General features: G+C 38.5%; 1 protein-coding gene across 2 annotated transcripts in view; it reads left to right on the forward strand.

Moving 5' to 3' along the window:
• The window catches only part of LOC131461040 (metabotropic glutamate receptor 4-like), a 169,316-nt gene that overhangs the window by 122,724 nt on the left and 20,424 nt on the right, over positions 1 to 26,168 (forward strand). Inside the window, exons 4-7 of one of the 2 annotated variants that reach the window (XM_058632016.1) lie at positions 9,910 to 10,045; positions 10,230 to 10,384; positions 11,166 to 11,306; positions 20,537 to 20,737. In XM_058632016.1, coding sequence (XP_058487999.1) covers positions 9,910 to 10,045; positions 10,230 to 10,384; positions 11,166 to 11,306; positions 20,537 to 20,737 — 633 coding nt within the window. The remainder of the gene's footprint in view (positions 1 to 9,909; positions 10,046 to 10,229; positions 10,385 to 11,165; positions 11,307 to 20,536; positions 20,738 to 26,168) is intronic. The other variant, XM_058632018.1, reaches the window with a different exon arrangement.

Genomic DNA, 26,168 nt, shown 5'->3' on the forward strand with positions numbered 1-26,168 from the left:
ACAAAATGTCTCCTGATAAGTGAGACTCTGTTCCTGCTGTCACTCTTCCAAAGTAAACAAACAATAAGCTTGGGTGACAAAACCTTAAAGCTGACTTTTCTATAAAACGCTACATCAACACTGATTAGTTTGGTACAGCGGTGAACTTCAACTGGACGGCTTTTTTTTGTCCTTTTCTTTGGTATCAGTGTGTGTCCAAGACAGAACTATGACGCTATTACAGAGTCAATTAGGAAGGCTACAGTACACTGCTATTCTTAGGGCTTAGTGTATGGATTCAGGTCTGCCTTTGGCATTTCTTGACTGCAGTTATAGGAATGAGGTCAGACAGAGGTCAATTGGTTGATTGAAGCCGTTGCCCTTGCTTGACGAGAGAGGTGAAACATAAAAACGTGATATATCCATGACATCTGTGGTAAAGTGTCCCTTGTTGATCCATCTGTTAATGAGATATCTCTTGTAATAACTCAGAAAAGCAGACTGCCAGGCTCGACAAAAGGCTTTGTAATTAAATTCACTTTTTTTTCCCTTTTTTTTTTCCTCACGTAAATTGGTAGACCCCACTTACATCCAGCGTCGCTAAAGCTTCGAGGAATGATTCATGGCGGCACTTTGTTCTGGTGTTTAAAAGCATTGCAGTGATTAGCTTAATGGAGGTGGCGCTCACCTTAAGGTTAAAACACTGACAGGTTCTGACTCCCTCCATGACTGGATACGAGCAGGGATGGGTATCGTTAAGAGTTAATCGATAATGCTTATCGATCCGGCACTTTAATGGGAATATTGAAAAATGTAAAAAAGTTTAGAGTGCAAAACAGCACTGTTTCAAATCAGTTAGTTTGTCTTGTCCTCATTGGGTTGGATCAGCGGACGTAAAAGGAGGTGTAAGACTGCGGTACTCTTCCCTTGGAGTACCAGAGTAATGGTACAGTACAGTATGGCTGGAGGTAGACGCACGGCAGTCAGCTGATTGTGCCAAAGAAAGGCGTCATTCCCTTTCCACCGCTGTCTTCAAACTGGACGTCTTTTTGAGACAAAGCTGGTGTTCTTAATCGAAACTCAAGCCTGACCGAGGGCTTTACCATTCCAAACCATACCGTACTGTACCAAACCGAACTGTGCCATTATGGAAACACGGCCAAATGTCACACCTATCGTACACGTGCTGTGTTTGAACTCTTAAAGCTGCTACACGGTGCAGCCCAGCCAGAGTGACTGAACCAGAATACTTGAACAAATTGTCCAATCGGTTTCTGTCAGGTTCCAATACAGAGACGGATCACACAGCAAGCTTGGTACACTAAACTTAAAATGAAGAAGCACATCTGACAACAGAGTTGTGACACCGTGTGTGTGTCTTATGAAGATGGTGCTGATGCTCAGCCCTAACAGGTGCTTTTTGTGCCAAAAATCTAACCACATTCATTAGCAGGAACCGTTTTTCATTACCCTCAATTAAGCAAAACACCACACGCAGTGGTTGAGACACTATCAGGCTAAAATGCACATCTGTAGACATGTAAATCACACAAAATACTTTCCTTTCTAAACATAACTGAGAATGCAGTGACGCACTCATGCTTGGCTCATGCCGAGTAGTGTTTAATTCCAGCAGGCAGCTACAGTGGACAAAATATATCGAGTTAATCAAATAATTAAATTTATGTATGAAGCACATCTGAAATTTATAGCTTAAAGATGTCAAGATGGTGCCTTTCACATGTTAATTATATACTCCAAACACACAAGACACACCACCACAAGACGAGTGGTGAACAAATAACAGGGGAGGGTGTACAATTAGGAAACTCAGTGGAGCAAAGAAACAACAAATTGTGTTTCAGGCCCAACACTATTGTATTTCTTTGGTTTTTTTGAACATGAACAGCATGAACACAACACAACAGATTAAAATGTACAATGAGACACAAATATGGGTCTTCCAGTGGGAAATAATGTCTCTGAAATTTATTTTGAAAAACAAACACCATCACTGGGCTGCAACATGTCACAGGCAGGTAAAGTTATCACTTTGCAAATCTCCTCACATATCCACAGAGCCGAGCTCCTGATACAAAGTGTGCCAGCAGCATCCGAGAAGACTTGTCTTTGTATTGTGTATGCAGCAGTGAAGGTGTAAAAAAAAAAAAAAAAAAAGAAAGAAAGAGAAAGAGAAAAAGTTTCCAGCATCATATCGTGCGGCTCAGGATCCAACTTTCCTCTTTGAACATGTTAGTTTAGCACTTCAAACTCTTCTATGAACTTTTGAGACTTTTCTACTCCTCACATTCATTGTCTACCACACGAGAAACCCAGCTAATAGGGCAAAAGGCGAGGTACACTCTGGACAGTCCGTTGCAGGGCCAACATATAGGAACGAACAATCCGTCTCACATTCACACCCACGGTCAATTCAGTGTGTCCAATTACCCTCTGCATGTTTTAGGACTGTAGGAGGAAACCAGAGAACCTGGAGAAAACCCACGCACATGCAAATCTTCTGCCTGTGAGGTGAAGTGCTCGTCACCTGTGCCGCTGTGTGTCCCAGCTCATATTTGATTTGTAAAATGGAGAAGATTACAAGGCAAAGTGTTCATGTGTGTACATTTCTAATGTTATTTTCTTCTGTACGATTGACGTGCAGCAGGATCCAATTCTCTCATAACCTCCTCCGAATACTAATAGGCATACTGTACACGCCAGTTTATCCCGCATTACCAGTGATTTAGAGGTCTTTACATAATAATATTCAAATTAGAGCACACAGCAGAGACGCAGGAGTTTGCACGGGAATTAGAAAGCAGCAGCATTTTATAGGACTGCTGCAAGGTTAGCGAAGTCTCTCCTGTTTTTGCAAGGGAATGGCTTAAGCAGGAAATTACTCTACCGTACCTTGGATTCTGACATGAAAGCCACAACACATGAAATGGGCGGTTGTAAAACAGACAGAATGAAATCAACGGCACAGAATTTCCTGTTCCCATAAAAACCATTTGTCGGCTGACGTGGAATTCTTCACCACTTACAGAATTACGACGAAAGGGGCTGACGCCACACATTATTCCACACCTTATATACAACCCATACTTTTATTGCTCCTCGGTAGTTTGGGGCACAACATACGCACATCACTGTCATGGGGGGCGTATGTCTGTGTCAATTTGTGTTTTTGAAATTCCAGTGTCTCTTAAGGAATGAATGAAAGCTTTGGGGTTCATGTGACAAGAAAGTTTAAGAGAAGTTCTCATGTGAAAGAGAATGATATTGCATCCACAGCCACAGCTGAAGCTGAGGTTTGACAAGCACAGGCAAGGATGAGGCAAAACACGATGAAAAACTAGTATGACTATGTTGTTGGTCATTTGCATCCATTGCTGTCACATTCTTTGAATATGGTGTGTTGTCAAAGATAGTTATTCCTTGTGTTTTTGCTTGTGTTTCACTAAAGGCACTGTGTTGAGCTCTCGCAGAGAACAAGAAGAAGAAAAATCCACTGGGAGTGTTAACGCCAGGCAAACATGCTGCTAATATTAATTGAAGTTATTCTCGTTTCCTAGTCTTTGGATATTAACACCGATATATGACTGTGATCATACCTGCAGTGTGGGAAATGATATCACATTGAAAATTGGTTTATTATAACTATGATTTTTTTTCATGTAAAATATGCAGGAACCACAGAGGAAGTGCCTTTATGACACCAAGCACACAATAGGAAGAGTAATACAGTAATAAAGAGGAAGCCGTGCGCCTTCCCTCTGCTGTAAGATTTACTAAACAATGGGCGAACCAGGCCCACATTCCACGAGGAGAGAAAAACTGGCTGACTGAGTGACTGAGCTGAATTCAGTCTCTGATCACTTTGTGTCATTAAAAACATGAATCAGTTCACATTTTGACAGGATTACGTTTCAGCTTGTTTGTAATTGTTTATTCCCTTCGCTGCCTATATCTAACCATCAGCCTATTTGCTTACAGTAATGTCTCATGTCCAGTTTGACACATAATCCAATTTGCTGTGGTGGAATCCAGTGTTCACATTAGTAGTATATGTGGATTATTTATTTATTTATTTACCTCCTCCATATTCACACACCTACCCGTTCTCTAAGCTCTTCTTCCATCCAACTCTCCCTCCGACCCGCCTGTTCGAGAGTCTTCAGCCGCTCGGCCCCTCACCTCTGGAACAACGACATCAGAGTCTCTCTCCATCTTTAAATCCCGGCTCAAAACTCACCTCTTCAGACAGGCTTTAATACTCTTTATACTTTGTATTACTATTATTATTAAAGACTGATTGCAGGTCTGTGGCTGTTCTGATGCCACATATACTGTATTACAGTACAAGTGTCCATTAATATTAGTTTAGGCAAGGTTAAGATAACACCAGGATAGTGCTGTGCTCTACTGTGTGCCGTGTAACAAGCTGCAGAGTGATGGCATGCTTGTAAACTATTATTATGTGAAGTATTATTAAGTCTGCTGCTGCTGTGTCGTTGCGTCTGTTAGAAAAGTGCAGTGCTGTGAGAAAGAATTTCCCCTTAGTCTAAATGTACATGATTCTCACTCATCTCAACCCCTCCATTATAGTAAAGTGACATAAAATGACCCAAATCGTGTCCACTGGACAAGTGGGTCGTCACTGTGATGAAACGCCGTCACGACTGCAATCCAAACACATGCTCCCTGCAGCGGTCTACCACAAATTAAAAAGATGATTTGAAACACTGATGATTTGACTTTACAGGGCTTTTACACATCACATAATGATTTATTTACAAAATGAAATTAACAGCTAAAACACTGTGTATAAAATACACCTACAGGCTAACAAGATTTAAATTAGAAAATAGTTTTAACTCTTCCATACTACAAGGAATGTGGTATCCACTGTTCAAGCATACAAAAAGTATAAAACTTTAGTCCCCTTAGCCTAAAACCAAACTAATCAAGAGTCAAAAGTCCTTATTGTCTACAAATACTGTACATACACGCACGCACTGTATGCAAATGGAGTATATATGTGTACAAAACATGTATCAATGAGCACAGAGTGAACATTGCACCTAAAACCAAAGGCAATAGGTCTGCAAATGTATACGTTACTTTTTAATCCAATAAATTGACCATATGACAATGCAAGTATAAAACAAAGGACAATGACTCAACTATATACAATGGAAAATAAAAAAACATAAAAGAAAATAATGTGTTCCGCTCTTATCGATGTTGTGTTGCAGCCACAAAACAAAATGGTTCAAATATTATTGCCTCAGATCATTACTTTTAGTTTTAAAAAAACATACTTACTAAAAATCCATCCATCCATATTCTACTGCTTTTATACTCCACACGAGGGTTGCAGGGGGTGCTGTGCCAATCTCAGCAGACATCGGGCGATAGGCTGGGTACACCCTGGACAGCTCGCCAGTCCATCGCAGGGACACATAGAGACAAACAACCATTCACTCTCACCTATGGTCAATTTTGAGTGTCCAATTTACCTAATCCCCATATTGCATGTTTTTGGACTGTGGGAGGAAACCAGAGAACCCAGAGAAACACGGGGAGAACATGCAAACTCCATGCCCTTGTTCCAACAGGCTCGAACCCGGGTCTTCTTGCTGCAAAGGCAAGAGTGCTAACCACTACACTTACTAAAAATATTTCCAGTAAACTTAATCATAACTCTGGTTAAAAAAAAAAAAAAAAAGAGCCTGCATCAGAGAGAGAAAAAAATAACCTGAAAGCAAAACTGCAAAATAGGAATACAAATACAACTACTAATACTAAATAGTATTACTGTTACTACTACTACTACTAATTCTACTAATAATACATTTCATTAAGAAGCTCCTTCCAGGACACCTGAGGACACTTCACAGAGTATAAAAACAGTCAGTGCAGTGTAAAACCATCACTGAAAAGTAATAAAAGAATGACAGTAACAATAAAAGAGCAACACTGAGGACAGTAAAAGAGCAGTAAAAGTGACACAGACAACACTGGATAAATGACACAGCAGTAAATGTTAAACTTATAAAAGGTGTGTTTTAAAACTGCATGGACGACTGGACACACATCCTCAAATGAAAGATGGGTGGTTGCAAGGAGCTCCTTCCCCTCCGGCTTCCCCTAAATATGTTCTATTAAGAAGGGCGTTCCGCTCACAGAGCAGGAGATCCTGAACAGAGAGCTGGGGGTAACACTCAGAGAGGGTTCATCAAACATTTAAAGATTTTGTGCTTGCTTTTCATCATAAATGATCGTGTTATCTCACAGACTTGCCTCGGGTCGGACTTTGTTGGTTTTCTTTACCAGATTTTTTTTGTCAGAACTAAACTTCAGAGGAAAGAGAAGCATCTCGCATACATTGCCTCAAAAATAAGATCATTACAGAGCAAGAGCCTGGAGGTCACCACGCGTCTTTTCCTATACATTCTTACGGGCTTGCACAGCTCAGCATTTTCAAAATGATATCTTTACATGAATTATTTTGCAGTTTTATGAATCCTTGGGTCTCAGTTCAGTCTGACCTTGTCAAACTTAATGAGGTTTTTGGTGACAGCTGTGCTGGAACAAGACAGTTTCATCCAACACAAGTATTCTGTCTCAGACCTCAGAACATTTTTAGACAGCCAAATTGGGACGGCTGGCCCCTCGCTGATCTGGGTACCAGGGCGGAAGACCACAGAATGACAGGAGTCCACACTACTTTTTTTTATTCCATATTAATCTATGAAGCCTGTTGTTGTTGCATTTGTTGGAGCTCTGTGCATGTGGTCACTGAGCGTGTAGGTGGTGTTTACATCTATTAATCAGTTGATGGAGATCAATGCGTAACTTTAATTAATTTCCCGTTAACTCCTCAATTATTTCCAGTTGTCTAACTCCTGCTGGTTGTTTCCTGCAGAAGAACGCTGTCAGGATTTCAGTGTAAATAAACACAATCACTGTGGAGAAGAGTTATTCAAGCCTCCCCGAGTCTAAATTGGTCTCTATCTACAGCGATTGGCACAGTATGTATCAGTATTGGAGAGTTTGTGTAACCGGGACACTCCAAATATTGATGGAGAAGCGATGGAAATTCTGCTTGGACTGCACATAACACATTTGTGTTAGGGGTGGCCAGAGAAATGCATTAGCTTCCAGCTCTCCATTTTTTAGAGAAGCAGCTCATTCATGTAAACCTAAAATCACGTAGACAACAGTGCACTTAAGCATCAAATGACTGTTTCACATCATAAAACCTGACTCACGTCACATTTTTTTTTTACCCAGACTTGACTGGGCCTCAGAGAACAGTAACCAAACATATTTGTGTTTGAGCATGATTCAGACTTTACACAGTGACTTCCTCCATCCTGTCCGTGCTGCCTTGAATGTAAAAACCTCACTTAAAGCTGCAGTGTGTAACTTTGGGTCATTTTTGTACATATACATGTACACACACAAACCGGGCACTGGAGGAGTGGGCAGCATTTATCTGCACCCGGGCAGCAATGGGGGGGTTGATTGCCTTGCTCACAGGCACCCCAGCCCTTGACCAATTCTGGGATTTGAACTGGCAACCTTCTGTTTACAAACTCAATCCCTTTCGTTTTGGCCACAATAACAGAGACTAAGACATACTATCAGAGATACAGCAGCAGGCCTCTGTCTTGACATAAAACAAATCACTTCCTGTGTGCAGCGTGGGAATGTCACCAGGTGACACAGGACACAGGATGAACCAGACTTGTGCAAAAGTCCAAAATTCTCTTCCTGAAATCTTGGCTGATTTCTTTTGACTTTCCCATGATGTTACACAAAGAAGCAGTGTGTTTCAGGTGTGCCTTAAAATACATCCACAGGTGTGTCTCTAATGAACTCAAATGTTCCAAAGACATGACATCTTCATTTGGGCTTTCCCAAATTGTTTAAAGGCATAATAATCTTAGTGTATGTAAACTTCTGACTTTGAAAACGTTGAAAATTACAGTTCTCAGACATTGTCAGGTCAATAACAAGTCCTCACTGAACTGGACAAAACAACACAGACAGAAGATCCATCTGTGGTATTTATCAGAGCACCTGCTGTGTCCAATAGCTCAGGCAACGGTACCAAACCAAAGGTTTTCCAGGAACCATTGGGCTCAGGTCAACTATTCACCCTTATCTACAATACGTTCTTCAACACAATTCTGACAGACTGATGCATGAATAGAATACAATGGAATAGTATAGGCCCCACATTCACTCACACTGTGTTTTGATGTCACACATAAACATACAAAAGAATTGTAATATGAATTGTAACAGACATCCAAACTCTGCCTGAGTACCACAAGTTCTGTAAAAAAAAAGTGAGACACTTTGATATAAAGTTCCTCTAAATTCTCATAAGCCTTTATTCATAAATGACAAACACAACAGTGCTGCAAACGTTTCACTTGATTTCCTCTTCCACAAAACCACTAAAAATAAAACAAGTGGGCTCCATCAGATGATGCGAACAGTTTTTCTCTTTATAAAGCCAATTATTCTTCCCTCAGTCCATCACTTTTCAGAGGAAACTCGACATTTCACCATCTTACTCTTTTGCCTGTCAGTAAACTGATAAAATGGCCAAAGATCCCTTGATTCCATTATGTTCGTCAGAAAATGAGTTATTTTTAAATCAGTTTACAAAACTAAAGGTGCATAGTGCATTTAGTGTAATTAACAACTGCATGTTTTCATTATGTTATCCATGTGACACAGTGATGGTAAATTGTGAAACTTATTTGGTTACATTTAAGATTCACAGATTCCTTCAGGTTGGGGTTACAATCTCCATTTACTTTATTGTTTGTCCAAGATCTGTTTAAGAGTAAATCCCTCCAAAAATGTAGACTAACAAACCAAAATGTAAACTGCAAAAAAGTAAACTTTAAACATATTATACATTAGTTCTCCTTACATATTATACACATTTATTCAGTTCAACAAATAGAAGAATTTTTTTTCCAGTTCAAATTGTGACGTCAAGTAATGTACTTTGAATGCAAATAAGGACACTTAAATGTTAATTGTAATTCCTTGAATTATCTTTGATTCAAATTTAGCAGGGTCAGGGGCCTCTATTTCAAGCATTTTAAAAATGATTATAGTAAGTGCTTTCCTACTGTCTATACATTTTTTTCTTCACTGTGACGGTCTACGGTCTAAAGGGGTATAAAACTCAAATGACCTGGGAGCCAATGAGCATTTAGTCTGGTCAAGAGGTGGCAGGACTTGAGAAAAAAAGTTGGAAAAAATAAATGTTGGTGGGCAATATTCATGGTGGTATTTCACAGAATTTCAAAATAAAAGTGTTTTTTTTCCACTATGTACACTTCAGAATAATAACAAAGGTGGTCCTTTTCACCTCTCAGGCGAATAAATTTGTCCGTCTGCTCCTTGGTCCCTTCAAAATAATAATAAAAATAAGAATGATAAAATGATTATGGTATGTTTCTTTCATACCACAAACTATAATTAGTCTACGTGGCAAAATAAGCATTATACACACACGCCACATCCATGTTAAATCAACAAACGTGTGACACACTGGTGAATAATTTTGCGGAAGTCCTGAGGGCTACTGTAATGATAAGTATATGTGCGAAAAGCTCTATTTCTCTGCTTTCCGGTATCCATCTAGCTGTCTTCTACCACTTTAACATCCACATGTGGGGTTAATGTGCCAATCTCAGCTGACATAGGGCGAAAGGCGGGGTCACACCTTGGACAGCTCGCCAGTCCATACTTTTTGAATTTTCTAGATACACAAACGGTCTAAGAGTCAGTTTGACACCTCTGATCTACATCCAATTCAACATGAAGATCTTTATTCACAGTGGTAAAGGGAAGGCAAAGAGTAACATGTTTTCTAACCCATGTGTTAAGGAGGAGTGTGCATCTCACAGTCAGTCAAGATTCCCCGGGAGCCCAAGCAGGGAGAGTTTGACAAGGTCATCCGACGACTCCGAGAAAATCCAAACGCAAGAGTCGTCATCATTTTCGCCAATGAGGATGATATCAAGTAAGTTGTCTACAAAACATGCCTGCTTTGAAAATTAGGAAAAAAAAAAAAAAAATTGTGGCTGCTCCAGAACCCTGTGTCTGCCACACCACTGTGTAATAAAATGAAGGGAAAAGAGAACATCAAAGTGGAGCTGTTGATGTTGATCTTCTCCACGGCAACATCTGTTCCCTCACCTTTGCAGGCGGCTACTCCACGCAGCTAAAAAGGCAAACCAGACAGGTCATTTCATCTGGGTTGGTTCAGACAGCTGGGGATCAAAGATCTCTCCGGTTTTACACCAAGAGGAGATGGCAGAGGGAGCAGTCACCATCCTGCCCAAGCGCCAGTCCATCAAAGGTACGGAGACGGGGACATTGTGCATTCATCACTTAAAGAAAAAGGGAAAAAAACAAAAAACAAACTCTGCTTTGCTTTGTTATGTATGGAAGAGTATTAGGACCACATGTAAAAAAAAATGAAAGAAAAAAAAACATCCAGCATGAATTCTGAGATTAAATTAAATTATGTCTTTAATCTCAAAATTCAGATTAAAGTCATAATTCTGAGATTAAAGTCAGACGATTAAAGTCTGAGATTAAAGTCAGGTGATTAAAGTCTGAGATTAAATTCAAGAATTCTGAGAATAAAGTCAGACAATTAAAGTCTGAGAATAAAGTCAGACGATTAAAGTCTGAGATTAAAGTCAGAATTCTGAGAATAAAGTTAAAACGATTAAAGTCTGAGATTAAAGTCAGACGATTAAAGTCTGAGATTAAAGTCAGAATTCTGAGAATAAAGTCAGACGATTAAAGTCTGAGATTAAAGTCAGAATTTGATATTACAGTCTGACGATTAAAGTAAATATTCTGAGATTAAAGTTAGAAAAAAGTCAGAGTTCTAAAATCAGAAGATTAAAGTCAGAATTCTGAGAAAAAAGTTTTTCTCCAAATTCATGCTGTTTTTTTATATACTCTTCTTTACTAATGTATAATTATCTGATCATTAGATAATTAAACTAAGCAATTGGACACTTCTTAATTCCACTGTATAAAAACAACAGAGCCCTGATTCAAAGACTGAAGCAACACTGTTGTTTACATAGACGCTGACTGTGTCAATGACAATGAATCCTGTCTAGGGTTTGATCGTTACTTCATCAGCCGAACGCTGGAGAACAACAGGAGGAATATCTGGTTTGCTGAGTTCTGGGAAAATAACTTCAACTGCAAACTCAGCCGCCATGCTGTGAAGAAAGGCTCCGGCCTCAAGAAGTGCACAAGTAAGTCTTTTTCTTTGTTTGGTGGAGAAACAAAGCTTTTAATGTTCTTTTTTGTTCAGACTTCTGTAACATGGAAACACTCTTGTGATGCCTGTGGGGGAGTGACTTATTTGGCTCATGGTGACTGTGTTTTGACAGCATCATCAGCCTGAGAAAAGTGCTACAGCTCTATGTTCAATATTCAACATCTCACAGCTTATTTCGGCGCTGCACTTTATTTCTGCTGAGTCGAGTGTGTTTGCCCACAGGGCTCTAACGAGTGCACGGCTTAGCTGGGCCAGTAAAGCTTTGGCCTCGCGGCCATTCGTTATACTGCTGGCGGTTACACGATCTGTCTTGAGGTGGAGAAACACAACACTTCATGTCCTTCAACATATATTTAAAAAATGAGCATTGAACTCGTGTTATCTGGAGATTAGTTTTTTTTTAGTTTTTTTTTTAATGTTTTGCTGCTGTGATTGTGACCAGTATAAAAGGATGCTTCATCATTTAGAGCGGCACATACAGTAATTACACATATTATGTGTTCCTTTAGGAGGTTGAGATATTCCTGATGATGTTATTAATCTGGACCCGCGCTCATTGTTTGGCATTTGTTCTTGGCCATGTTTGCATCGATATCGTCATAGCAGTTAAAACAGTTGGATCAAGAACAGCAGTGGTTTTAAGATGATTACATGGTGTTTGTTAACGTTCACCGTCTCGTTCAAACAGGAGACTCAAATTTGAACACTGTGTTTTGTACTTGTTTGTAGAAAAACAAGCCTCTGCCTCTCGCTGAACAAATATATTGATGGATAGCTTAAATTATGCCATGAAGATTTTTACGACAATATCCCAACAAATGAACAGGCGCCATCACAGTGCTGTTTGTAAGTTAACCCGTTGGACATTCATTTATAATTAATTGTGTTAATGACATGCTGTGATGAGTGCACAGAATCAAACCTCAGGAATCGTGATGTTTATTTATTTACAGACTTTGGATTTCACAAGGTAACGTCTTAGCCAAACAATAAGCGAATGAATGAGCACAGGCTCTCTGAAAACTCTGGAGACAAGCTACAACTTTTACTCTAGAGGTCGGCTACAAAACTAACAGCTGGCGTTGTCGTCAGACGCAGTAAATCCCGTCTCTAAGCACTCTAAAGATATTACATGGAGGGTTTATGCTTTGGGTAACAACACTCAGGAACGTTGGCGAGAGCGTCAGCGAGCTTCTCGGGGACTGACAGTGACAGTTCACGAGTGTGTGTCATTGGATCAGCACCATGGTTAACATTGTTAGCTTATGCTTATAATTAAACTAAAGGTGGAAGAAACATTATCAGCAACATTTAGAAGCACTGTGGCAGTTCCTGTCACTCCTGGCCTTTTTTGGATCCACAGTTTTTGCTGCATTAATATGTATTTTGTTACCGTGTAGATGTTTGAGAGATTATTTCACTAAATAGGGCAACTGTCTTATGGCATAATCACTTATCTAGTTCATAAATCAACTATTGAAAGTTTGCAAACTTAACCATAACTCGGATGTAAAATATGGATCAGTTTGCCAGTGTTAGTTTGGCACAAGGACGGTGTATTTTTGTCTGCTGCTCTTGTTTAAATCTGAAAAGACTTTAATGTGTCTGCCCTGCAGTCATAATATGACAGGTTACTGGAGTATTATAAATGGTAGCTATATGAGAATAAGATAATGATGAAATTGAGAAAATGATGAAGTCAAACTAGATTTATGAGGGTGATTTTTTACAAAACTCTCTAACATAGACAAGTAGACATGTTGAAGAGAGGAACTGCAAGATGAATCTAGTCATAAATAAATTGCACTGAGTTCAACATGAGGTAAATCCTTTCCTAAAAACAAAGGGGGTATCTCTGTAGCAAAACACAAGACGGATTCATATACAGAGGTCAGGCTTCTGTTACGATGGTCACTATGTCACATTAGGCAATCACAGAGCCTTACATCTGTGCTGTGATGCGACTGAAGGGCGTGACAGACTACATGGTGGCAACAAACCCGACCCACCCCCCACCCTGACCGCCGTATAAAACTACACATAGGAAAATACAACAACAATAACTGCCATGGGATGTTTAATATGTGAATATATCATAAGGGAATCATTGAGCGATCAACCTAATAACTGAATAAAGTGATAAGGTATCAAAAACACAGTCAGCTTCGATATAAAAGTAAACAATCCTTAATTAATTTGACTCTGTCACTATTTGCTTTGTAAATGTTCACTTAATTGAAGTTATTGACTGTTTTACAATCCCCTTGATAGGGAGTTAAATTTGATGTCATCATAAAGTATCTCCCTGTCATAGAAGTGAATTGTGCAGAGTCTTCTCTCACTCAAGCATGTCAGCGATCATCGGCTCACTTTCCTGGGCAGAGTGTGTCTTGAACTATTTGTTTGAGGTGGAACTGTGACTCTGACCGCGCCTCTGAGAGGAAACCACACGTGTGAGGATTTAACTGCTCGACGTAATCAGGGGGACATGCGTGACCGAGGGGGGAAAAGCCAGACTTGTCTTTTTATCTGTGAATGAAGAAGAGAAGAAAAAGTGATCTTGATTTAAGATGAAGGGAGACATAATATAGAGCAGGGATCTGACGGGTTTTTATTTCTCCTGAGTATTAATGATGTACGGGATCAGCAGCAATGCAGATAACAAGCATGTGCTTCACTATTTCATACAAGCATGTATTTTTTAAAGTACCTATTCTGCTCAGGGTTGTCGAGTCTTTCTCAGCATGCACTGCGTCAAAGGTGGAGAATATCAGCAAAGTCTGTAGCCAGAGAATATTGTCTGTTCATACTTTGCGTGACAACATGGTAACCATATGGTAATCATTTTATAATAGCGGGTATAATATTATGGTAATCCAACCTATTTTCCAGCGCCACCCTGGTAATAGCAACATAAATAATTACTTCTAATAACATTTCTTAAGTTATATGGAGAAAGTAGCCTACCACTTGTAATGCCTTCTCAAAAATTAAATTCCATTGTTATTACCAAGCTATTACAGTAATACGATGGTAAGACGTAATACTACTTCTGTTACACAATTATTACCATACTATTATCAAGTTGTTACTTTACAGTAATGTAAATTGAAAATGCATTTCATACAACAATACGGTGATCACAATTTAACACTTTAACACCGAGCGTATTGCAGACAACCCGCTTGCACAAGCGCATTCTGCATTACTGTAATTACGTGACTGTTTCCAATTTTGGCCCAGTTTTGGACATTGAGACAAAGACTCAAACAAAGGGTATTTGAAATATGTTTTATACTGTTCAAATTCCAAATTTAACATGCACAATCTGGTGTTCATGTACAACTACAGTTTTTTCTAACAATTTCTTCGTTTTTAAATTGTCAATATGCTATCTTAACATGCAGTAAATTGTAAGCAAGCTGCCAGATATTGAAAGTTATTCTGGAAAAATGGGCAAAAGCACTTTTAGTTACAGGACATTTTCTGGACCTTTTATGGTTAAAATAAGCAACAACAACACATTTTTAGATCTTAAAGGGTTATGTGCAGTGTGTAAAGGAGCATTTGGCCTTTAATTTACATCTCAATATTTCTCCACACATAACAGAATCTACTGTGACCATCAAATTATGTAAAAATGCAAATGACCCTGTCCAGAGCCAGTGTTTTGTCTGCCCATTCTAAGCCATGGCAGAAATGGTACTAAATATGATGGACTCCATGGAAAAAGACCCACTCCTTATGTAGATACTGATACTGCTGCCAAGAGATTACTACATCTGTATTGGTTGCCTACATACATTATTAAAGTCAAGGGTAGGCAAAAGACAAAAAGAAATTATACCATGCATATTTAAGCATTCGTAAATTCATGATTACAACTTTCAGCTGATTAAATATTCAAAACTCACCAGTGTCTCAAAATGTGGAAATTTAACTGTGAGAGGTGTTCAACCACTGTCTACAAAATTACATACAAGCACCCGAAAAAATTCTGTGTTGGAATATAAATCAAAGAATTTAATAAACTATGTAAAACAAAAATAATTGTAATTGTAACAAATAATATTTTTGACTAGTGGAAATAAAATTGGGTTTTGGTGAATTGACCAACAAGAGGTTTGGTCATCGATTGGGTCATTATAGTTTTTCTAAAGAAGGAACTTGTCCTTCCCTCCCTCTTAAGAACTGGACACTGCTTTTTTTGGAAGGTATACAGGCATTTTTATTGTGTATATATATATATATATTGTATAATACATACACTTGGTGCTCGTGTCAGATTAATTTAACGGAAAGTCCAACTAGCTTGGCAGGAAAACAGTGGATGGCCTGTGGCCAGTCTCAAAAAAAAAAGAAAAGGTCAGAGCGCTTTAGCCAACACACACAGTCACACAATGTTTTATGTGACACCTCGGAGTGGAAGGCACCCACTCTTTGTGACTGCTTTGCTTCATTTTAATCCATTTCTCTGAAAACAAAACATTAGCCTGGAAAAATATGTGGAGCCAAAATGCCAGTGAGGGGGAGAGAGGGATGGAGATGGAGAGAGAGGGATAGAGAGAGGAGGGAATGGGAAATGGTCTTACAGAGAAGAGACAATACAAAGTCAGTGTGCCTGCCAAGCATGCAGGGAAAAATATATCACTCTCACACCCACTCTGGCTTGCAGGACTCCCCGTGGCACAAGCATGTCGGCCGGACTGTGACAATCTTTGGCCAATCAAAGCACTGTGGCCCTAGATTACTGAGCCGTAACCTCCAACAATAATTCATGCATTTCAAAAGCTCATTAGAAAATCAGGGACATTAAACTGCCTCTGGTCTGCAGTGAAGAGCTGGAGATATAGCAAATGAAAGATGGTGGACAGAAGGATACCTCTGCTGATTCAAGGGTTAATGCTGCTTAAGACTGAAGTGGCTGTTGGAAATTGTCTGAACCTTAGGAGGACAGATGTTGCATGATAAATGACTGTCCAGTCACAAAACGTGTGGTTATTGATGGCTCGCGTTCACATGTCCAGAATGTTGACAGGAGCTAATAAGCAGTGGAAACAACAACCAGTTTTAGTTGAAATAATGAATATGGTTTAGTACAACATGGACACATTCAAACGACCCTTTGGAATATTTGCTCAACCTCAAACTATAATCAGTATAAAGATGTATTTACCGTAGATGTGATGTGCTGTCATGTTGTTCTCTTCAGTATCAGCGTCATTCAGTAAAATCAATGCAAAATACATAATCAGAACATTTAGTTGAATTCATGTCACTGACAAATGACTCTGCTGAAATGTGTGTGTGTGGTATTTTTAACCTTTCACGTGTTAGCTGTTATGCTAGCTGTTGTGCATGTTAGCACATTAGTGAGCTCAAAAGCAAAGTATCATTTGTATTTATTTGTACATTTATTGATAGAGCTTGATAAAAAAAATAATCAATAAATAGCTTTAGCTAAAGCAAAAGAAAACAAACACATTCTTTGTTCTGGATTAAATAACCACCACGTTATAAAAGTAACGCATTACAGTAGGCGCTAAGTAGTGAGCTAAGTCGAGCACAAAGTCAGAATTTCAGTGTCACAACAGAGGCTGCCTTTTAACCCACATAACGATGTAATTTAGGCTCTGAACATAACCTCGCCCTGAACAGGTTAGGTTCCCCAAAACAGCGCTGTCGTTTGACTGTTTCTCTTCTAGGTGATATTTTCTGATGAGAGGATGATGATTGATGGTCTTGTTTTTGTGCAACTGTCCTTTTCACACCACTGGTTTTGTGAAGATATTGATTCATTAATTAGTCTATTCTCTGTGGTACAGACGGTCAAATATTTCAGTAAAATTCATATAATCCTGATTTGGCCCAAAGCCTTTACATTTCCCGGGAGGATTATAATGTAAACTCTGTTTTAAAGGGGTTTAAAGCAGGGGGGTTTTCTGTTGTTGTTTTGTGGAGGTCTCCTGTCAGGTGTACTTTCTCCCTCCTATTTGGGGCTTCTTTTTGTGGGATGTCCATTTGTGAAGTAGATCTTGATTTGGGTTGTATGTTTGTTGAGACACTAATTGTTCCTTGGTTGTTGTGTGTTTAAAAAAAGGTTTTCAATTGACACATCATCACTAAACACAATTTAGTGATAACAACGACTTGTGGATTCACACCATCAGCCTTTTCTCTTATTGAGTGTTGAGATCACGGAAAAAAGCCTGGCTTTGTTGAACTTGATTGGAAGTAAATCCTATGCTTCAACACGTTTTCATGAAAGTACCATAACATTACTTTTACATAACATCACACTATTACTTAGCATAGAAAGTCATAGTGTAATGTAACTTATTCATTTCAAAAACAAGTTACGTGTAATATGCTGCATGAATACAGTAAAGTAACTTACCCAACTCTGCACATACATAACTTTCCCATCATCAGTTCTTATCTTTATAAACTTTGAAACTGCTTGGTTAATTTTAGCGCATCAGCAGCAGTCAGTGATTGTGTCTGCTGTAGAGCTGCAGCAAATAATTACACATGATGAGAGGAGATGACAGGGCGACAATAATGAACTGTAAAAACATTATATACGTTTATATCCATAAAAAAAAAAAAATAACATTAATCACTGACACTCTCTGTGTTGCTTTTCTGTCAGGGAGAAAATGATCCACAACAACAACTTCTCCGCTCTCAGCCTTCTATATTTGAACACATCTCAACTGCAAACCCTCATTTTTTCTTCTTTGGTTAAGATGCTGTTGGCAGGGGTACAGAGCAAAATGAGTTTGTTTTAATTCTTTTTAGAGCAAAGTTTTTATTACTTTTTGTAAATGCTTAGTTTTAGTGTAATATGGAGTATTTGCCAGGTGCACGATTCAAAAAGGTCATAACAAGTATTGTGTCATAAAAACCCAGCAAGGGATGCCATTTAAAAGTGTATGAGTACAAATGAACAACCATTACTGAATCAAATATACAGTCTACAAGAAATGAACCTGAAGTGCAAAATATACATCATAGTGCTGAGATTGGACATAGTTAGTGTGAAAGGTAAACAATATAGCCAACAGACTAAAGACACACATGAACATAACTACATAAATAATAATAAAAACAAATAATTATAATATAGGTGTGATTTATTTAGATGAACCCAATTAACTACATAACAAATGCCATTTTTAACTTCCACAGCTTTATGTCCCACATTGTAAACAAAATAAAAAACATTTTATTATGAATAAATGTAAAGGCCGTCTCTAAGAAAATCTTTCAAAATTGCCAGCAGAAAAATACATTTCATATGAACCCAAAAGGCATTTTCGCTACAATTTTTGTTAGTTTTATAAACACACCATTCAGTTTCAGTCAAACTCTAGTCAACGAAAATGTTTTTCTCAATTTTAGTTTGTGTCATTTTGCTAGTTTTTGTTAACTATAATAACCTTGCTACATAGGCTTTTTTTTAGTTTGGGTATTATTCAGTATTTCTGATACCAGCTTTTTTCTTCTGGCATCTTGTGTGCTGAAAATACTACGAGCTGAGCTATTGGGTGGGTGGCAGAAAACCAAAACATAAACAGTTGGTGTCCTGCAAATACAAATGTATTCTGTGAATATACTGGCTGCACCATTGTTATTAAAGTTGGTGATTAATTTAAATAAATCTACACAGTTCATTCAACACTGTGGCCATTATTTGAAAATGTCTGCAGCAGATTTCTCACTCTCTGCTTATTAACTCATGAAGCTTAACTGCATGTACCAGTGGCAGGTATATAGAACCTGCAGTTTAATTCTTAACTCATCCCTTGTAATTAGCCCAGTCTTAATCTAAATTGAAAAACACCTGGTGTGCAAATACAGCGGCAACGGCTTTAAGACGCGACGCTCGAAAGGACAAAGCAGAAGTCAGGATTGGCATGTTGTATCTCCATCTCACAATCCACTTCCTCTGAGTAATTAACAATCACAAAGAGCTACGGAACAACCTGAGCCAGGATTAATAAAGTCCTACGTCAAGTTATTACATTAAGCCTGTGAGAAGATTATCCCTGTGCTATGAATGAAGGTCTCAATTTCCTGCATAACTGGTGCTTCTAAACACATTTGAATTCACATTTGGACAGCGTGTTGAACACGTCACCATTCTTGGACTTCAATAATTTGGTTTATTTTTAAAGTATCAATAGAGACATCATGACGTTTTTAGTGGCATAAGCATGTTTAATTGCAGAAATATGAGACTTAATGTTCGCAAAATAACTCAGAGAGAAGTCCTGTGTTGCTGCTGGGCAGACAAGAAAGAGTTTTTAACTGATGAGATTTCCCAGAGGAGACTACCTTGCACTCCAGATATTGGAATTGATTCACTCCTCTGCAGATATTTACCTTGCAGCTAATTGCAAGAGGCAAGAGCCATTTGGTACAGGCAAAATAAGAGTCGCTCGGGAGCAATGATATTTTGGACCCATGCCACACTCTTCACTCAGAAGATTCGGGGTATTTCAGTTGAGTCCGTCTGGTCTGACCCAGTGAGATAAGTGTTGAAAAAAACAGATTTGTATGTTCTATGGATCTTTTTGGCGCTTATATAAATTATGTGGAAAAGCCACTACACACACACACACACACACACACCTATATATACTGTATATATAAATATATATATATATATATATATATTTATACACATAGAGTCTGGGACAAACTCATAGATCATTCAAGTGAAGCCTCTCAGACACCTCTGTTAAAAGTGAATATTTTATTCTTGATTGCATAATAAGGCTGATAGAATTGCATATCTTTTTTTCTTGATGAAGTACTTCAGAGGCAATTAAGTAGGGCTGTCAAAAAATAATCTCACATTTTGAAATCTAGATTAATCACGATTAAAAGTTTGCTTTTCTTTTACTGACTGTGCCTACTACTGACCTCTGCGCAGGTCTCAGCAATTAGTCTCACATCTGTTGTGGACAATCAAGGCAAGGCAGGATCGCAATGTCCAGTCATTGTCAATAAATTTCCAGCTTTTATGTCGGAGGTCAGTGCACACCAGAAGTAAACAAACTTGCCGTAAATTATTTTAACGCGCTAATCTTGTATTAATCGATGGATTGGTAACACATTTGAGAAAACCACACTCACATACACACATATATACTGTATATATAATGTGTCTAACTTATGTTTGTCTGTGTCTTACAGATCAGGAGCGGATAGGAAAGGATTCAAATTATGAGCAGGAAGGAAAAGTGCAGTTCGTAATTGATGCTGTTTACGCGATGGCACATGCTCTACACAACATGCACCAGGAGCTCTGCCCAGGAAAAGTGGGCCTCTGCAGTAAAATGGATCCCATCAACGGCACTCATCTGCTGAAGCACATCCGCCGTCTAAACTTTGCAGGTCAGTCATGTTTATTGATGCTGGGAAGCCTATTTGTCTCAACTATAAGAGGTGTAATGTGGGCTTTTATAAAACACTTTACAGGAATTGTTCATCTGCTGCAGGGTTTTGGGTGTCGTGAGCGAGTAATGCAAAGATATACAGTAATTTTGTCGAGTTTCAAGGCAAAACGACAGGCTACATGTGCCGAAAACTCAGTTTGCAAGTGTGTGCTCAGTGGCAGCCACACAATACATCATACAGCAATTATTTAGATTTTTAAAAGCCCACATTCATGTATCCAATGTGTCAAAGCTGGTGTCAGCAAGCCGACTCCAATTGGCTCAGAATGAGTTTTTCATTCTGCCCTATACAATTGCTGCGAGAAAAAAAATAGCATGTAAACAAACAGGTTACAGACAAAGCTAATTTTCTTTGCCACAAACTGCACAACATGGGAAAGTTTGATATTTACACACAACAAAACGACATCACAAAGATTTAAAAGGAGCCCGTGAGCACCAGAGATGATTGATCTGAGACAGCAAGGGAAGCTCTGCTTCCTCTAACATGTCATAAAATGAAATGGTCAAATACGTACTGTTACGGTGACATTTCATTACTAAAGGTGCGATAAAATGCGATCAACTACAGTATATGAGTAGCTTGTTCAGAGTCAGCTGTTCAGAGTCAGCTGTTCATCACAGATCGTCTGACGTGATTTTCTTCTCATACGTTCCTGTAGCAGCGCGGCACATTAAAACCACTGGAAGCTCAGCGATAGGATACATGCGGCTAAATCGTCACTTCCAGGGTTCTCAGTGTAAGAGAAAAACGTATTATTCTGACTTCTTTAAATTAGTATCATTAGCTTTGGCTGACAGGGGATGTAAGTGTACGTGCGTGATGAAGGATGACTCTGGAGACTCACTTTACAGACTTTTACTGAAAAGTTGGCGAACACACAGGTAGGTACAGATACCATGAAACACTCTAGCTCTGATGCAGACAGACTTTTAGTCCCCACCCGAAGCAGGTGATCGATCTACAACAACACTGTACTAAAAACCGGAAGACCCTGACCACAACACAGGAAATCTGTCACTAACACGCAGTTCCGGCAGAGGTCAAATGCTATAACTACATCACAAACCATAAACAATATCTGTTCAATAGAATAATAATAACATTAACAGCATTACAGTATCTTACATTCCTAAGCACAAATCTAACAACTCAGTATAGACCAGCTGAAATTGGCAAATCACAAAGGCCTCTGTGTAACCCTGGCAACCGTCATTTATCTACAGAGTGTTCCTCATTATATCTTTGTTGAACCTAACCTAACTGGGGCAAAGGACCAATAACTCGATTACGCAGTCCTCCCTATCAGCAGAGGAAGGTGCCAGACTTCTTGACCTGATGTCTCTCTCCTCTCCCCCTTTCCTTCAAACGTTCAAAAGTTACAGCTTAACTCTGAGATTCACTGGCAGAATGACGGAGGATGCCCGACTCCTTTGTCTGAGTTCTCCCCGGATCTGAGCTGCCTTCAATAAAGCTTTTCAACTCAACTCATCGCTGACCCCAGAAACTCTCACCTAATAATCAGAACCTCCACAACACTCAGCAACACAATAGATCACAAAAACAGTTGCTGTCAAGTTTAATATCAGTTCTTTATCACTTTAATTGTATTGTGGAGGAAGGCGTTGGGATCGTGAACATCAATTGGATTCGTCCACAGGGAAATGCTATGTGGACATTTATGATGCTATGTGATGCTAGTTATGTGTGGATTTGTCACATCTATGTTAAGATGTGACAAGTTTATAAAATTGTCTTTCAGGAAATGTTCTAGCTTCCTGTTTGTAAACATGTTCACTGTATCAGTCCTATAATCTCTTTTCCCTGAAATAAGTCACTGAGCCCGACATGATGTTTGGAAGAGGAGTTTCAAATTGTACCAATCTATGAAAATATCGCAGCTTTTCATCCTCCCTTTGGCACTGATCTTTACTCAATGAGAAATGTATGTTTTGGACCAAAATATGGTATTAAAAAATGGGTTTTATCTGAAATGGAGCATTTTTATTACACCTATTTTTTTGGGTTGTGCAATTAGGTCGAACATTTAAAGTGAATTCAAAAAAGTTTTAAACCTACAAGCAGGGAATTGAATCTCCGGTTCAGCACTATTCCATAAATGCATTTGAGCTTTTTCGAAAACCAAACAAACTGTACAAATGCTACACCATCTGACCAGAGGGTTGCCTCAAGGTTACACTGCTAATACATAAAATAACCTGGCTGCCGAGACTGGACTCACTGTATTTTGTTTTCAAAGCTGATATTTAGCTCTCTGCTTTGTTATTAACATGTCATGCACCCGTAAATGCAAGAATCACCCATATATATATATATACATATATGTATATAAAAACAATCTAATTTCTGTTAATTGTCAGCAGTTAAAATGTGCATGTATGGCTCGCAAAACCATAGCTAATGCAGACAGATAATGTCTTGGGTGTCTTTTTTTCAAAGGCACAGTCACTGACAAAACAAGTTGTCATTTTCTTTAGTCGACTGTCAGGGTTTCAACAATGGACACTGCAAGGTGGTTGATAACTTTTTAGAAAAGATAACACAAGTGTCTGGCTGGGATATTTCCAAGTCTGGGACGATATCACAGCTTTTAGATTTTCTCCATTAAATCGTGAGTTGCAAGTCTTTGTTATTTTTAATCACCAACTTCTCAAGTGCCCATCGCTTTTTTTCTTTGACTGAAGCTGTGACCAATAAAAGCAGAGAATCAACGGCTTTCAGTCTATCTTAATGCACTGTTTGACACTCTTTAGAGCACTCCCCGTTCTTGTTCCCACCTCTAAATTCAGCGTTTCCGAGAGTCATTCAGACATCAGTGGGAGACAGTTGAATAAAGCTTCCCATCAGTGTTTCCTGTCTCTTGTTATCACATCACGGAACTGTGTTTTTTTTTCTCTGTTACTGTGGAAAAAGCTGTGGCCTTGCAGCGTCTTTCTTAGTGACTGCAGATTGTGGAATAAAGACAAGTTCTCAGGGTTTTCTGTATTTCCTCACCGATGTCTCACTCCCTGCCGAGGATCTGCAACATCTTCACTGTTGTGCAGATGATCTCGGGTGATGCTTTTTCTGCATAATGCAAAAATATTTTATTCTTTTATAGACATGATAACCCCATACTGTCTTATTATTCATAGAACTCTGTATCCAATATGAGGATAGATCACTCTAAATATAAAGCCTGTTCATTACATTGTCATCTTACAGTATTAGCCTATAGAGCCTTTACTCATATGAGAAAGAACCATGACTTCATTTGAAAAAGGTTTATTAATATCAAAGTCAAGTCCGTAATTTCATGGTTTTAAAAGGGTATCATCATATTTGCAATGTCAACGATTAGCACACTAGAGCTAATGAATGCATCTTTATTGACCACAATATTGTTAACCCTTTAACACTGAGGCCATCGCAGGCGACACATTTGTGCAAGCGCACTTTGCATTACCGTAACTACGCAGCGGTTTCTGAAAGCTGAGAAGCTGCATGCCAACATGAGGTTATTACGAGAATTTCATTTGGGCTGTTGCAGGGAGCCGACTAATCAGTCAGTGTCTTTGTCACCAGAGAGGAAAGGGTTGGAAAAACGCCTGTACATAGTTTCAATTTTGTTGGCCTGTTTTTGCACATTGAGACAAAGACTCAAACAAATGTTATTTTAAATATGTTTTATACTGTTCAAATTTCGAAATTAACACGCACAATCAGGTGTTCATGTACAACTGGTGTTTTTTTTTTGTTGTTTTTTTTTTACATACAACTTTTAGTTTTTCTTCATTTCACATTGTTACTACACTATTTTAAGATGAAGTAAATTGTAAATAACTGCCAGATATCGAAGGTTATAATGGGCAAAAGGACATTTTCTGGCACCTTTATGGTTAAAATAAGCAAACAATTCCAGACGGACATTTTGAGGTGTTAAAGGGTTAAGGGTTAAGTTAAATTCTCCCTGTGCGATTAATGCCAATTCACATTTAAATAGGGCTGAAACAATTACTCGATTAATTGATTATTAAATTATTCCTCAACTATTTCCAATGTTTTTATGGCATTTCTGATTTTTCAGCTTTGTAAATGTGAATATTTTCTGGTTTCTTTGCTCCATGTAACAAAGAAATCATTAAAACTGAATGTTTTTGTTTGGTTTTTGAACAAAACCAGACATCTGAGAACATCATCCTTTCCATGTTTGAGAAACGCTGATCTGCTTTTTCTGACATTGTCTGGACCAAACGATTACTCGATTAATTGTGAACTAACTTCAGTGCAGATATATAAAATTCTAAATACATGCAATGATTTCTCATGTGTCCACGCATCATCTCAGAATCTGATGCCTAATTTCTTTGAAACAGTACATTTCAACATTTTAAAGAAAGTCCTTTCATTTGTTAAGGATTTGCTGATGCCCATATTTAAAGACGGACTCATAAAGGTTAAACAAGCTACTCGCGGACAAGATTTCTCCCATCATGTTGAGAACTAAAGGATTAATGTCCATTTCCACAGTGTTCCTCACCGTGGAAATCACAACGCTGCTGCTCCGAGTTACTACCCTGTAACAGAAACACTGTTTTCTATCAATTATTTCTTCCACTTTCAGTTTGCTGTTTTTTTTTTTGGAGCCTGGGCACAGTCAATAAACTCAATGCTTCTGCCAGATGTTTCACAGTCAAATGTTCGGGAGGTTCAGAATCTATCCCAATAGCATCTGCACACACTGTTAGTCTACACTGTTATTAACATTAATAGTTTCCAAAACAGCTGAGTGGTGTGTACTATGTGACAGCTATACAGCACTGTGCAAAGGTCTAAAATAATAATGACATCCACGGTCGTTGGTTTCTAGAAAGAATGGCAGAACATACTTTCCAGTTTGATTGCTGGTTTTCCTTTGAGAGTGATCTAAAATTATAATGTCATGTCTGTCAAATTGGGATGATGTGACTGAAGGTCGGTCTCATATAATAATAACAAGCCTCCAATGAGTTTAACATTTGTAATGATGAAGCAAGCCTTGAATAAACCCGGCATTAAATCATTTTCAATGGACATTTTTAGTTTCGAAAGAGCCTGCTATTGTTTAAGTGAAAGAGGAGGTCACACTAAATACTTTAGCTTGAAGAGAATGTTTTTTTATTTCCTCTTCTTTTTTTTTTACAGTATAGTGCATACACATTTTCTGTATTTTCTAACAAAACTATTGTGAAATACTGTATAGATTATATATGGTCATTATAGCATTTATAAGATAGAAAAATGGACAAAGACTTTTGAGTGCTACATGTATATACTGAATGTATGAACACATGTAATGATTGTGGCCGTGTAATCTTGACACGTCAGC

Source organism: Solea solea, chromosome 6 (genome assembly GCF_958295425.1).
Source record: "Solea solea chromosome 6, fSolSol10.1, whole genome shotgun sequence".
Classification (NCBI taxonomy): domain Eukaryota; kingdom Metazoa; phylum Chordata; class Actinopteri; order Pleuronectiformes; family Soleidae; genus Solea; species Solea solea.